The sequence below is a fragment of the Colossoma macropomum genome, unplaced genomic scaffold, assembly GCF_904425465.1.
Source record: "Colossoma macropomum unplaced genomic scaffold, Colossoma_macropomum, whole genome shotgun sequence".
Classification (NCBI taxonomy): domain Eukaryota; kingdom Metazoa; phylum Chordata; class Actinopteri; order Characiformes; family Serrasalmidae; genus Colossoma; species Colossoma macropomum.
The window spans coordinates 24,790,768-24,804,549 of NW_023494800.1; the positions used below are offsets into that span (position 1 = coordinate 24,790,768).

The 13,782-nt window shown below is 39.5% G+C and overlaps 1 protein-coding gene across 1 annotated transcript in view; it reads left to right on the top strand.

Annotated features, from left to right (window-relative positions):
- The first annotated feature begins 3,058 nt into the window (after nucleotides 1-3,058).
- Nucleotides 3,059-13,782, top strand: part of LOC118819725 (actin-binding LIM protein 3-like) — a 115,346-nt gene continuing 104,622 nt past the window's right edge. Inside the window, exon 1 of the mRNA XM_036587628.1 lies at nucleotides 3,059-3,481. Within this exon, the coding sequence (XP_036443521.1) occupies nucleotides 3,469-3,481 (13 nt within the window). The 5' untranslated portion in view covers nucleotides 3,059-3,468. The remainder of the gene's footprint in view (nucleotides 3,482-13,782) is intronic.

Sequence of the window (13,782 nt, forward strand, 5' to 3'; positions counted from 1 at the left end):
TATCTGCTCTCACTTTGATTACTGTAATGCCTTTCTTAGTAGTGGTCCAGTTAATCTCTCCACCAAATTACAGTATGTTCAAAACTCAGCAGCTAGAGACCTCACTAGATCCCATACGAAATGCTCTGTACACTTTACACCTATTCTTCATACGCTGTACTGGTTACCCAACCCTTTCTCTATACAAGAGTGGAGCTTGACTTTCTCCTTTTTCTCAAAAATGATATCTGACGGTGACAGTTTTGGTGGTCAGCCAGCTGTTAAAAGTCCCATTTTCTCTGTATCTTTTAATCATTTTTGAACTATAGTTTTGGGTACCCAATTATTATACATAAATATACATATATAATACATAAATACATAAATAATTACAATTAAATGAATGAAGGGTGGTTTCTGACTTTTGCACTGCTCCTTTGGTGCTGCTCTGCCTAGGCTGCCCCGTTTCAGATTGCCCTCAATTGACCGCAGGGCATTCAGTGTAACATTCCCTCAAAGTCTCTGTGATCTTACATGTTTCAGCCTTGTAAACACAAATCAAAACCCACCTCTTTACTCAGCACTATTCTGCCTTCTATATTCTCATCCTGATAAAACTGGTGCTCTCTCTGCTACAGAGTTAGTACTCTCGTTGTTTGTTCCTTTACTGCTTCTGCTCTGTTATCTGTCCACTATTTTGGCATTTTCTATTATATTTGATTGTAATGTTTTGCTAATTCTTGTTCTATTTGGTTTGCCTGGGCTGTTATGTTCATGGATTTAGTAGTGAACTTAAGTTTGAAAAAGCCACTATTGAAATAAAATAAAAATGACACAATTATCCTTCCTCTTCTTCTCTTTATTATTATTATTATTCTGCCTGGGATTGTAAGGGGCTAAACAGTGTGATACATCTTCAGCAGACAGAGATTAGAAACGCTGGAGTATTCCAGCTAGTGTTATGACCTGGCTTGTTCAAAGGAGGCAACATGAACATGGGGGACCACTCCATGTTTAATAATGAAAAAGGTCAATTTATTATTAATTAGAGGTAAAGAAAATGAAGTAAGAATCTAGGGCTAAGTCTGAAATTATTCAGTGTTTAAGAATCCAGGACAGTCACCCCAAGTGTGTGTCGGAGGAAGGACAAAAAGAGATCAACTCCTCAGGTGCTGATAATCAGCCAGTACGTCTCCAACACACCACTGCCCTCTGGTCACATCCCATGCCAGGAAGACAAGGGGGTCACTCGAGTCCAAATGGCACCAAAGTGACAGTCACTGAGAACCAGAGCCTCTTTGAATCTCTTGTGCCTTCAAAGCAATGAGGCTTTAAATTGAAACAGTTTAACTTGGTCAGGATGTTAACAGTGTTTGCATATGCATTCACTCCCAGCTTGACAATCCTAATATCTGAATTAAATTTGAGAGCTAGAAAATACCTAAATAGGCCTTTTGGCTCTGTTTATTACAAAGAATGGTTTAGTGTTTTATATCCAGACCTGCCAAATACAAATCACAGAATACATGTTTAAATGAAGAAAGACATTTTTGGAACAACACTGACATCTTCTGGATGTTATGTAAAAGAGCCCAAACAAACAAACAAACAAAATAACTACATAAATAGCTAGATTTATCCACCTATAATAAACTAGTTGCTTAAAACAAACTGTTAGCAAAGCGTATGAATTTCTGTAGGGAGTTTCCCTACAGGTCCCCCACGAAAAGAAAGAAGAAGGGTCGTTTCTTGCAGTAAAGAAAAATTCTAAATTCATTCAGGTCATTAGAAATAAGCCACTGAACAGCAAAAGGACAAACTGTGTGCAAAACGAACCCACCTTAAAAGTGCTACAAGATGAAACTCACACCACAGGAGATGAGGGTAGATCCTACTGCATCTGAGGAGAAAAAGAGTAAAGAGATTCTCACCACAAGATGTCAGCAAATAAACATCCTTGTACACAATACAGATTTACCCACGTTTGCTCTTAAAGGAAAATTCCATCAATTTTTCAAAACTTCTGAATAATTCAGTCCTTGAGATGTAAACATATTCATTCAGAGTGGTTTAATGTGAAGTGGTTTCATTGTAGAAAAATATACAGACTCTGATTTCTTTGCTATGGAGGTGATAGGAACCAGGGGTTGCCATGTCTACAACACAGATATAGCCATTTTATTTACTCTCCAAAACCACCAGTGAACCTACACGTGTCTTCTGAGTTTTATATGTATTGCTGATGAGTAGTCCTAAAAGTCCTAAATCTGAAAAACTAAGTTTTCTTTGGGGACTATTTTGCCATACAGCACCCTGCATGTATCATACGGCCATGAATGGATTAAAATAGACTTTAAGACAAAACTTTATTACAAAACTATCTTAAGGCATTGTCTCAGACATCAGGCAGCATAGACCTAATCATCCCATGTAATAATTTTCTATGAGGGACGTTTTAGAGGTCGTAAACTCTTCAGACGTCTGGTTCCTATCACCACCACTGTGAACAATTCTCATAGAGTACGTTTCTCTAGAACGGAGCATTTCACACCAAACCACTCTGAATGACTCTGTTTACATCTTAACCATTTAATTACGTCGATTTTTAAAAATAAAAAATCAGTGGAATTCCCCTTTAAAAAGCCAAAATTAAAAAGGAATAAAAAAATGCTACAGACGCGTGAAAGCGGAAAGTTCGTCTTCCTATGCCGGTCTACATAGGCGCCGTTATAGCACTGAGTTAGCTTATAGAACACCGGTCCCTTGGTTAAACACTGGTATAATGCAACGTCATAACATTAATTTATGAGATGTTTTTTGTTTAATATTCACTAATTGATTTTTGAACAGAACTATGTCCACAGTAAACCTGTAGTAACGTTACCAAACCACTCCTGAGGGTGGAAGTTGCTAGCTAACTAGTTATGCCTCACCGTCAGTGAAACGGCTAACGGCTTTGTCCTGTGAGCACATGGGGCGCTCTCTCTCTCTCTCTCTCTCTCTCTCTCTCTCTCTCTCTCTCTCCTCAATGGAGCGCACACACACACACACACACACACAAACAGAGGGGCATGGCACAGCCACTGACAGCCCGGGACTGTGAACACACCGCCACACGCACACCTACGGGACACAGGACTGCAGGAGCCGAGTCCTCACAGGACGAAGCGCTGCGGACTGATTCACTCAAACTCTGTGTTTAGCAGCGGACTAGCCAGCGACCACAGCAGCGGGCTTGTTTTAACGGTTTCCTCACGCGGGGAGCCACCCATCACTCCGCTCTGTCCGCGTCTGTTCGCCAGCCGGACACCAGAAACTGCTCTCCGGGACTCCGCTTTCCTCCTCCAGTTTTTCAGGAGGAAAACACTTCATCAGTAATTTGTGTGTTTGTGTAAATAACTGTCCTTAAACAGCCATAAAACGGGGACCATGACGGGAGTGTAACGTTAAGGTGCTTGGTCGTTACTGGAGGCGAGGACACTTCTCACCATGAACACGAACGGTAAGAGCATACTCTTATTGCATTTTAGTACATGATGATATACATAACAAAAAAGTATTTAACAGAATTGTGCCAGTGTCTCTCACAAGTCTGCCTCGAAAGTGCTCAACACTGTCAGTTAGCATTGCCTACTAATTCCACTGATAGTTGTAGAGCTCACCTGACCTGCTCCGGAGTCCGCGCTGTGCAGGACTACAGACTCACTGTCAAGGTTAAGACGGAGAAAAGTCGACAAACATGTAGTTATTAATTCATAAAGCAGTTAGTGTGGCTGGTGGTGGAGGGGACAACTTTTATTGGCTTCTTTGCACGTTATCGACCTGCGTCTTTATATGTCAAAAAACTGAGCAGTGTCGCTTAAAACTGTTGAATGACTGATGAATAAGTCGTTTCTTTAGCCTTATTGTCTAGCATCTGTTGTCCATCCATCCATTTTTCTATCTATCTATCTATCTATCTATCTATCTGTCTATCTGTCTGTCTGTCTGTCTGTCTGTCTATCTATCTCCACGTATGGTACTACACAGACTCAAATTCACTCTTAAAGGGCCCATATCCTACATTTTTCTTGTTTTTTTTTGGTCAACTTATGAGGCGCTTTTGTGTGGGACAGTCATATTTTATTTTATTTTTACATGACCATTTTCAACCTCTCTATATCCGTGTTTTAGTTACTGTGCCTTTAAGACTAATATAAGTGAATGACATCACTTTTAATTAAGTAAACAATTTCTGCCTCTTTCTAAAGCAGAAACACTCCTTACAACTTCAGTGCAAATGGGCGGGGCAAGACTGCTGTAGGTGGATGCTAGTAAATGTGTTGATGTTTTGACATCACAAAAACAGTACATTCAAAACAGGATGTTTTTGCAGCATAGTTTCCATATAAGTGCCATATTGACTGGGGGAGTGTTGACAGGAATGATCAATGTTTACATGCTACATTGAACTCTTTTATTATAAAAAAAAAAGGAAAAATGTGTTTTCCGTTATATGGGCTCTTTAAAATTGTACTTTGCACTGTACTTTGCCTCCTGTGGGAGCAAGAGGAGCTCGTATACATAATGTGATCTATGAATAAAACATTTAAAACTTCTTTTGGTGGGCTGGCTTTAGAGAACTTTGTGGTGCATCACAGCATTAAAGGTCCCATATCACGCAAAACCAATGTTCTACTCACCTTTTTGAAATAAAAGTGTTTGATGTAGTGTGTTCAAAACATACTGTTTGCTTCCCAGTCGATGTGGCAGCTAAGCTGCAAAAACAGCCCATTTTGAATTCAATATTTTTGTGATGTCACAAAAACCAACACATCTACATATATCTGCCCATTCAACCTGCAGCAGTTTAGTCCTGCCCATTCATAATAGAGTTTTAAGGACGGTTTCAGTCCAGACTGCTTTTTGAATGAGGGCAGCCAATCAGAACAGAGATCATTTGCGTATACCAGTCTTAACGGCACAGCCTATTTAATTCTAAGGGATAAAGAAAGGTTCCCGAAATACCCAAATAAACATCAATCATGACGTTAATGGTACATAAACCCACACAGAACATAAGTGAAAAAAATAAAATACAAGAAAAATGCAGGATATGGGCCCTTTAAAGGCATCAAGCAGGGCTGGCTGATGGTCCTGCTTACCCTAACCCTAACTCTTGTCACAACAGCACGACTGAGCTCTCTGGTAACTGCTGTATTACCTTCAAAGACACATTTTATGTTAATCAGTTTGCTGTATAATCTAACATGACTAGCCTGTAAATCAGCAGCTAGGCAGGCTAGACTTGGATTAGAACTCACCAGACCAGTAAATAATCACCCTTTTTTTTTACTCTGATCGGAGTTTAATCCAGGACTTTCTTTTTTGTCCAGCGAATAAAATGTCCAGCATTAATCATGCTGTCCACACATTCTGAGCTACTCTGTTTTTGCATAGTGCACATTTCTTTTTCTTGATCTTCTAGCACTGACAAAGCGTTGTGTTGTACTTGTCAGAGCCAGTCACTGCATCGCTTTATCAATGAACTCTTGTGATCCTGTGAGTTTGAAGCCAAAGATAGCCAAAGGCTGTGTATTCTGTCTTGGTCCTTTCCAATCCAAACTGAGCGGACTTCCTCTGTCTTTAACAGCTCCCGCCCTGAAAACAGATGTTCTGCAGCTACATCTGGAAGGCATATTTTTTGTGGGCAGTTTTTTATTGGTTTTGAAACATAGTGGTGACATTGGGTATCGCAGTAAACAGTAAATTTAAAATACCTCTCGGTCTAAAATCCTGTTTCATGAGAGGTTCTCTTTCTTTTTGAAGTACAACTGCAGGCTGTAATTCACAGAAGCTAATTCTCATTTTTGGAAGTTCTTTGCTTTTCATGAGTAACAGATGTGAACAGTAGCGAGACTGAGTGTATGTTTTGGATGCTGCTACTTTTGAATTGGCGCAGGTATTCATATGATTAGTTTTTGTAAGTTATATAACTGTTACATTGCACATGGTTGATGTGATGTTGCAGTTGGTGATACAGCATGTGCAATATTATCTGTGTCATTGTCCCAGACATTATAACAACACAGCATTAAAGGAATAGTCCAGCATATTTCAACCTAATCTAGCATATAGTTTGATACCATGAACAATAATCTTGATCCATTTCCTTGCACTTAGAAAAGAACAGAAAACCTGTCCACTCAACACACTTATAAAAGTCAATGGGCAGTTGCTTTAGCACCATCTGGTTGGCTTCCATTCCATATAAGTGAGCTTCGCCTCAGCAGGTCTTCTGTTCTTTTACTAAATACAAGGAAACACAAGTTTTTGTCAGTGGTAATCAAATGTACCTAACGGATGATAAGGTTAAAAAAAACATTGTAGCATTCCAGATAAGATGCATCGCTGTCCGCCACATTTACACTGTTATGATGCTTTTTTGCATATTTATGATTAGATTATTATTAGACTGTTGTGCTGTGTGAATAGATTTAACCCCTTAAATGGCCAGGGTCCACCAGCAGGCCCAAAGTTTTGTTACAGACTTCTGTAAACTACTCACCCTGTTTGCATTGAAGTCCCTGCAGTTACTGAATAATAAGCCTTAATATGTAATAACCCTGGGATTTTAAGGGGTTAAAGTAAACTGAATGTTGCAAAAAGTCTTAACAAATAAAATGTTAACAAATCATTACATTTATATACGGAATTTATATACAGAATATACAGTCTGCATTTATATACAGAATGCAGCACTGAAAACTAAGGGTTTAATGACTATTTGTTGGCTAAAAAAAGCATATTTAAAAGAAAGTATTTTGTTTGTAGCTTGCTGTAAGGGGCTGGGGCAGCTGGGGGGGCTACGGTTTGAGGTGTGAGATGTGCTTTGCAGAAGTGTTTAAAATCACTACAGCACTTAGAATCTCAACTCTCTTGGAGAATTTAAATTGTCTCAGGCTATTTGCACTTCTCTGCACTGCTTGTATGAGTCTGATGGGAAACAAATGATTATTTATCAAGCTACATGCTAGTAGCCAGCAGTTGTATCTTTGCACACCAATTCCAGAGCAAGACAGCCCAGTCGCAGAACCAGAAAACTATGAAAATATCCTGTTTTAAGAAATTATTCCTGAATTTAGTTTGAGGCCACAAGTAACAAGTAAACAAGATGCCCTTGTGTGTTTACCAGCTCCACTTTATTCAATTTGAGTTTAATAATATGACAATGTAAATATTTCATAAACGGTCTGTGATTGGCCGTTTCGCACGTCTGTCAAATTGCCCTTTCCTATTAGAGACAGTGGTTAGGGTTAGGCATACAAGCCTGTATTTCAGCGTAGTATTACACAGCTTGCAGTGGAATTTCATTTCCTGCAGTATTTTTTTAGTTGACTAGTCTATGCAGCCCCAACTGAAAACCAGTGCAACGGTTTGGAAGAATATATTTGGCTGAATAATGCCAATAAATGTTGGTGTTTATTGTGGGCAAACAGAATTAATTGTAGAAAAAATGAAACAATAAATAAAAAAAATCACTTTGCGTCCATGTTTTGGCCTGTAGTGTACCTCAGTACAAAAAGACAACAAGTAATCTTGAACTTTAAAACCTGGCTGATCCGTGGCCTGGTAATTCCAGTATATCCGCAGCCCAGTGAAAGAGGCTTGTGCAACAAGCCATGAGTGGCTCTCCGTGCTGTGTCGTTTGGGATTACTCTTGAAATCTCTCCGTCGTTCCACTGCCCGTGCGAGGCCATTACGTCAGTGGCGTTCCCCTGCTCCGGGGCCATGGCCAAAAAAGTAGCTCTCATTAGAGTTAAGTGCTGAGTCCACAGTGAAACGCTGGCACACGCTGCAGCTCGCTTTGTTTTACTGGAGCCATTGTGAATGCCTGTAATGCCTGGCATTCTTCTGTTGAGCTGCGGAACTCAGCTGACAACTGGAACGTGGCAGGAGTGGGTGTTTGTTTGTGTGTGTGTAGTGGCATAAGCACCACCATAGAGAACATACTTAAACACAATTCATGCGGCATTACCCCCATTTCAGTAATATAATCGCCAAATTCAGCATTTTTTCAGTAAAATTGACATATTAAATACAAAGTAGGAGTAAAAAACAGTGGTGCATCGATCTGAAGGTGGCGACTAAATCTATAGATGTTACATTGGTAGATGTTATGTGGCACTTGGTCGTGTAGCATGTGCAAAGTAAACTTTCACTGTCTAATACATTATAACAACACAAAATTATTAAATTATTTATAAAAAATAATTGTGACCTGTTTCCTAGCGCTAAGAAAAGAACAGAAAGCCTGACAACACACTTATAAACTTATAAAAGTCAGGGGGAAGTAGATTCAGCTAGCATTATTCCATTATCAGTCTTCTCCTGCCACCCCACCTACAGCTCAGAGACCCTCTCTGATACTGTATTTCAGTCAGAAGTGCATTACAATGCAAAGGGAAAAGGCACAAATATTTCCGATTCACATTGACTTTAATTCAGAATTGTACCAAATGAAATGAATCAAACTGAATCGTTTCCTAAAGAATCGTGATCAAATTAAATTACAAGGTCAAAGGATTCACACCCTTCAGATGTACAGTAGTCAGTAGAACATAGGCCTACTGTAAGTGAAAAGCAGTGCGTTGGCTTTCACAGTGAACAGCAGGAGGTTAAAGCCGGCATCTGGGCTGGCTGCCTGCCATAGCATTTACATCAGGAGAGTCGGGGGAAAAACGTGCTGAAAGAGGGACTTTTAATAGGATCCAAGCGTGCAGGTTACTACAGCCCAGTGAGCAGCCCTCCTGCTGCCTGCCTGCATGTGTGTGTGTGGTTCTGAATTACAGATACCCCACTCTCCATTCCATTAGACAGGAGGAAGAGCTGGGCTGAGTTGCAGAAATGTGCTTCCCCGTCTCATCTCATTGTGCAGCACCGTGTCCTCGTTCACATCCGTAACTGTAATTAGGCTGATCACTGGCTGATCATTGCTCTACTCAGCCAAGGTCAAGATAAATCTAGTTAGATCACTCCTTCTATCTATGTATGTAAGGGCATGACCAATCAGATTTTTTTCATGATATCAGTACTGATAGTAAAGAGGAATTCCACTGATGTTTCATCATTTCTGCATAATTCAGTTGACAATAAAGTCATTTAGAATAGTTTGATGTGAAATGGTTCCTTGTAGAGAAGCTTACTGACTTTGATTTCTTTACAGTGGGGGTGAAAGTAACTAGGGTTTTGATGTGTACAAAACAAACATAGCAATTTTATTTATTGTCCAAAATGACCAGTGAAATACTTCTGAGTTCTTACGTGTAATGCTGATCATGATAAAATTGTGATAAATCTGTAAATTCAACTATTTTATCTTATAATGGCCTTCATGTACCTCTCCACCATGAATGTATTTTTAGAAAGTGCAATATCTTATCTTAAAAATCCATAAAACAACATATTAGGTATCAGACAGCGAATTCATATCAATTTTGTGTACTAACTTTCTGTGACGGAGCTTTTAGAGCCGTTAAACTCTTTATACGTCTGGTTCCTATCTCCACCACTGAACAGCTCTAGCTTGGTAATTTTCTCTAGAACAGAGCCTTTTACATCCAACCACTTTAAATTTTTTTGTTTACATCTTAGTGATTAAGCAGAAATTGTGAAAAATCTGTTTTTGTTTTAAGGAGCTGAAAATGACGATAATAAAATTGGGCAATAAAATTTCATATAAATACATTTTATTTATATAAAATGTAGCAGATTGCAGTAGACTCTCAGCTTTGAACGGTCAAAAGTGAGACAAAAGTGAGATTTCTTAACCTTAGCAAGACAGCAAAGTCTACCAGTCTTAAATAATTTAAAAATATTGCAGTGCAGGGGGTGAGGCTTCCCTGCATTCTTAGCCCTTTTTAAATTACTTTTAATTACTTCTTAATTTTCTTTTGTGAAGCTTTTTTGCACAGATTAACATCTTTGTTCAGGCTGGCATCAAAGCATGAAACTATTTAGGTCATTACAAACTGAACAATTCTTCTCATATAAGAGATGTGTACATTACAGAGAAGAAGAAGCTGCTTATAATTAATTGGCATTTTATGATACCAGTGAATCTATGTAACATTAATATCAGCTGATTTTATCAGCCAAATGATACACTGGTTGGGCACTGCAGGCTTGTGTAGGGCCTTCATAGGCAAAGTGAATAATTTCTTTTGCCTATTTCAGTTCATTATTAGGTGGATGCTCATTGGCCATTGAGAGAACCAGGGTTGTATTTCAGTCCCTCTGTTACCCTTCAAGCTTGTTCACCATTCTTATCCAGGAAGACAGATCAGAGTTGTTTGATCAGCACTCTGACCCGCAGTTGTCTCCCACAGGGCAAAAGGTTTCGGTCTTTGACTCAAAGAGCATGTGAGGCTTTGCATCTGTCACTCTCATACTGCAGCCAGCTGAATGAAGTCACATTAAAATCGTGACCTGCGATATGTTAATTTTTAAAAGACTGTTACTATGCAGTGATATTACAGATAATCTGACGAGAAGTCAGTAGTGCAAACTTTTACACAGCTTGCTGTGGTTTAGTGATTTAGCAGTATATTCATATATACTTAATCCTGAGAATTTGCAGTTATTGCTGGCAAAATGTATGTCATTTTGTACCTGTAGCTCACTCAAAGAAATTCTGTCAGAGTGTAAACCTAAACATTTGTGTAGGAGAGGAGAAACGTATCTTGGCCACTACAATGTCAGAAAAAAAGGGTATCGTACAGCTACATTTTTGTTCATCAATGTACAATGTAAATGTACCCTGAAAGGTACCACAATGGTTTTAAGGTCCAACTGTCCAACCTTAAATAAGTTTTTCCTAGGGAAAAGGAACTATTTTAAAATAAAAAAATAAAATACGTATGGATTCGACATAGTATCATAGCAGTGTAATATGGAATTATGTTTTCTAAAGACGTACCCTTGAGGGTGCCACTCCAGTAAGAGTTTAGTTCATTTTTCAACCAGTGAACTTTCTCTCCTGTGTCTGTCTTCAGCCTGCATTACTACAAATGGATTGAGGGGTCAAACTAGTAAAATGCTAAGCGTTAATGGGGTAAAAAATGTGTGTTGTTAATAATTTATTGTGTTAAAGTGTTATTACTGAGTTAACTACGACAACCCTTGTAATTACAGCAGTAAAGACTCTTTTGGCCTGTGGAAGCCCTGTTGCCTTTTGTTGGATTACGCTGAGATGGCACTCTTTAAGCAGACAAGCTCTAATGTCCACAAACAGGGAAGGTTTAAGCTGGCCTTTAGAGTGTGATTAAAATGGTATTGAGTGGCACTCAGTGGGCAGTCGCTCCAAGCCCTTGAACCCTGTGGATGGGCATGCCAGCCCAGCTCGCAAACGTAATTATACGCCGCGCCTCAGAGAATGAGCTGTTATTCACCTGTTTCACTTCTTCTCCCACTCTCACATATACCGTCTCTCTCTGTGTCTGAACAAGAATAGCATTCATCCATCCGGAATGGCAAGCCGAGTAAGCCGTGTTGACGGACAAATTGTCGCATCTCTCCTCTGCGTATCGGAAGCCTAACAGAGTGTGTTACGTGATTTTACCCTCAGCTGGTGAAGAGTGACATCCACTTGAGATGGTGTCAGGCTTCGGAAAAGAGAAAGCTTCTCATTCTCCTCTTCTCGCCTCTATCTCTCTCTCTCTTTCTGCTGCTCTGTGTCTTTGCCAAGCTCTGCCCCTCCCTTGAACCAGTTTGAATTCAGAACTGGCATGGCTGCTACTGTAAAGCGATATATTGGATGCATTTTCATAGCTTACACTATTAAAAATTATAGGTGCTGTCACAATATCAAGCTTGTAACCACAGAAGAATGCTATGGTGCTATATAGAACCCTTTCCAAAAAGATTATATATGGAGCCATCTACACCTTTTCTTACAATGCAAAAAACGCTTTAATCATGCAAAGGGTTCTTTGAGTGTTCATGGTTCCTATATAGAACCCTTTTTTTTTTTTACCAAAGGACCCTTGATGAACCACCTTCTTTATGTGTGTAGGGCACTGTTGGCTCTGTGTGTGAAAGAAGTTTTTCCCAGGGCAAAGGAACATATTTGTAATGTGTTAAAATAGTAAAATGAAACAAAGAACCCGTATGTATGGAGTCAGCATAATATGATTACAGTGTAAAATGAAATTATTGTAAAGGTACTGAAGACGTATTGAGGATACCACTCCAGTGACACTTTTAGTTTTTCAACCAGTGAACTGTCTCTCCTGTGTCTGGCTTCAGCCTGCATTACTATGGGTGGTTTGAAGATCAAACTAGTAAAGTGTTAACAGAGTTAAAAAATTTGTGTTGTTACTTATTTATAGTATTAAAGTGTTATTAACGAGTTAACTTCGACAGTCCTTGTAATTACAGCAATAAGGACTCTGGCCTGTGGAAGCTCTGTTGCCTGTTGCCTCTCTGTGTGTGAAATATTCTGACTCTCTGTTGAGATGCTAGTGAGCAATGAGGGTTGAAAGGAGAAGTGTGAGAACCCTCCTTAAAGACAACTGTGCTGAGATAAAAAGGCGTTGCAACATCCACTGTTAAAAGCATTTCAACACAAGCATAAACAAGCATAAAACCACTTTTATAAATATCAGCCTTTTGACCTAAATATTAACCAGCTTGCTTGGCGGCGAAAATCCAGTTTGCCTCCTGTTTAATTATTGATACGCATTTCCAATGAAATATATTTCATCAACGTTATTCAAGACAAAAGGGCATAGCGTAAAAACTGAAGGGAAAATTGCATTTTATGGCTACTGTCAAAAGGGCTTAAGTCTGATACATTAGAGACATTTGTAATGGTCAATGTGTGTGCGAAAAAGTGAAGTAAATCAGTGGGTTCAGTGTGGGTTTAGACAGAACTTGGTTTGGCTACAGTCAGGTTTAGGTATAAACTTTAGTACTGTGGTTTGGGTTGGGTTTGGTAGAATGTTTTTGGGCTATATTCTGGTTTAGTTCAATATTTCTAGCCCTATTCAAAATCTAATCTTAGTCATCAATCATGCGCGAGTCATTTCCATTTAGTTATGTCTGCCCTCTTCATTCATTCATTCTTCATTCTCATTGTCCCATTTTATCAGCTCCACTTACCATACAGGTGCACTTCAACTCTGCAAGTACAGTAGTCCATCTGTTTCTCTGCATACTTTGTTAACCCCCTTTCACCCTGTTCTTCAATGCTAAGGACCCCCCCACAGGACCACCACAGAGCAGGTATTATTTAGGTTTAGGATCTTTTTCAGGACTGCAGTATTACTGTTGTGGTGGTGGTGTGTTAGTGTGTGTTGTGCTGGTATGAGTGGATCAGACACAGCAGTGCTGCTGGAGTTTTTAATCATTTACTGTCCACTCTATTAGACATTGGCCTTGTTGGTCCATCTTATAGGTGTTAAGTCAGAAACGATAGCTCATCTGTTGCTACACAGACTACACAGTTTGTGTGGGTCATCCTCTAGTCCTTCATCAGTGGTCACAGGATGCTGTTGGCTGGATACTTTGGTTACTGGACTATTCTCAGTCCAGCAGTGACACTGAGGGGTTTAAAAACTCCAGCAGCACTGCTGTGTCTGATCCACTCAGACCAGCTCAACACACACTAATACACCACTGTGTCAGTGTCACTGCAGTGCTGAGAATGACCCACCACCCAAATAATATTTGTAAAACAAGATGAAAGGGGGCTAACAAAGTATGCAGAGAAACAGGTGGATAATAGTCGGTAATTGTAGAACTACAAAGTGCACCTATATGATA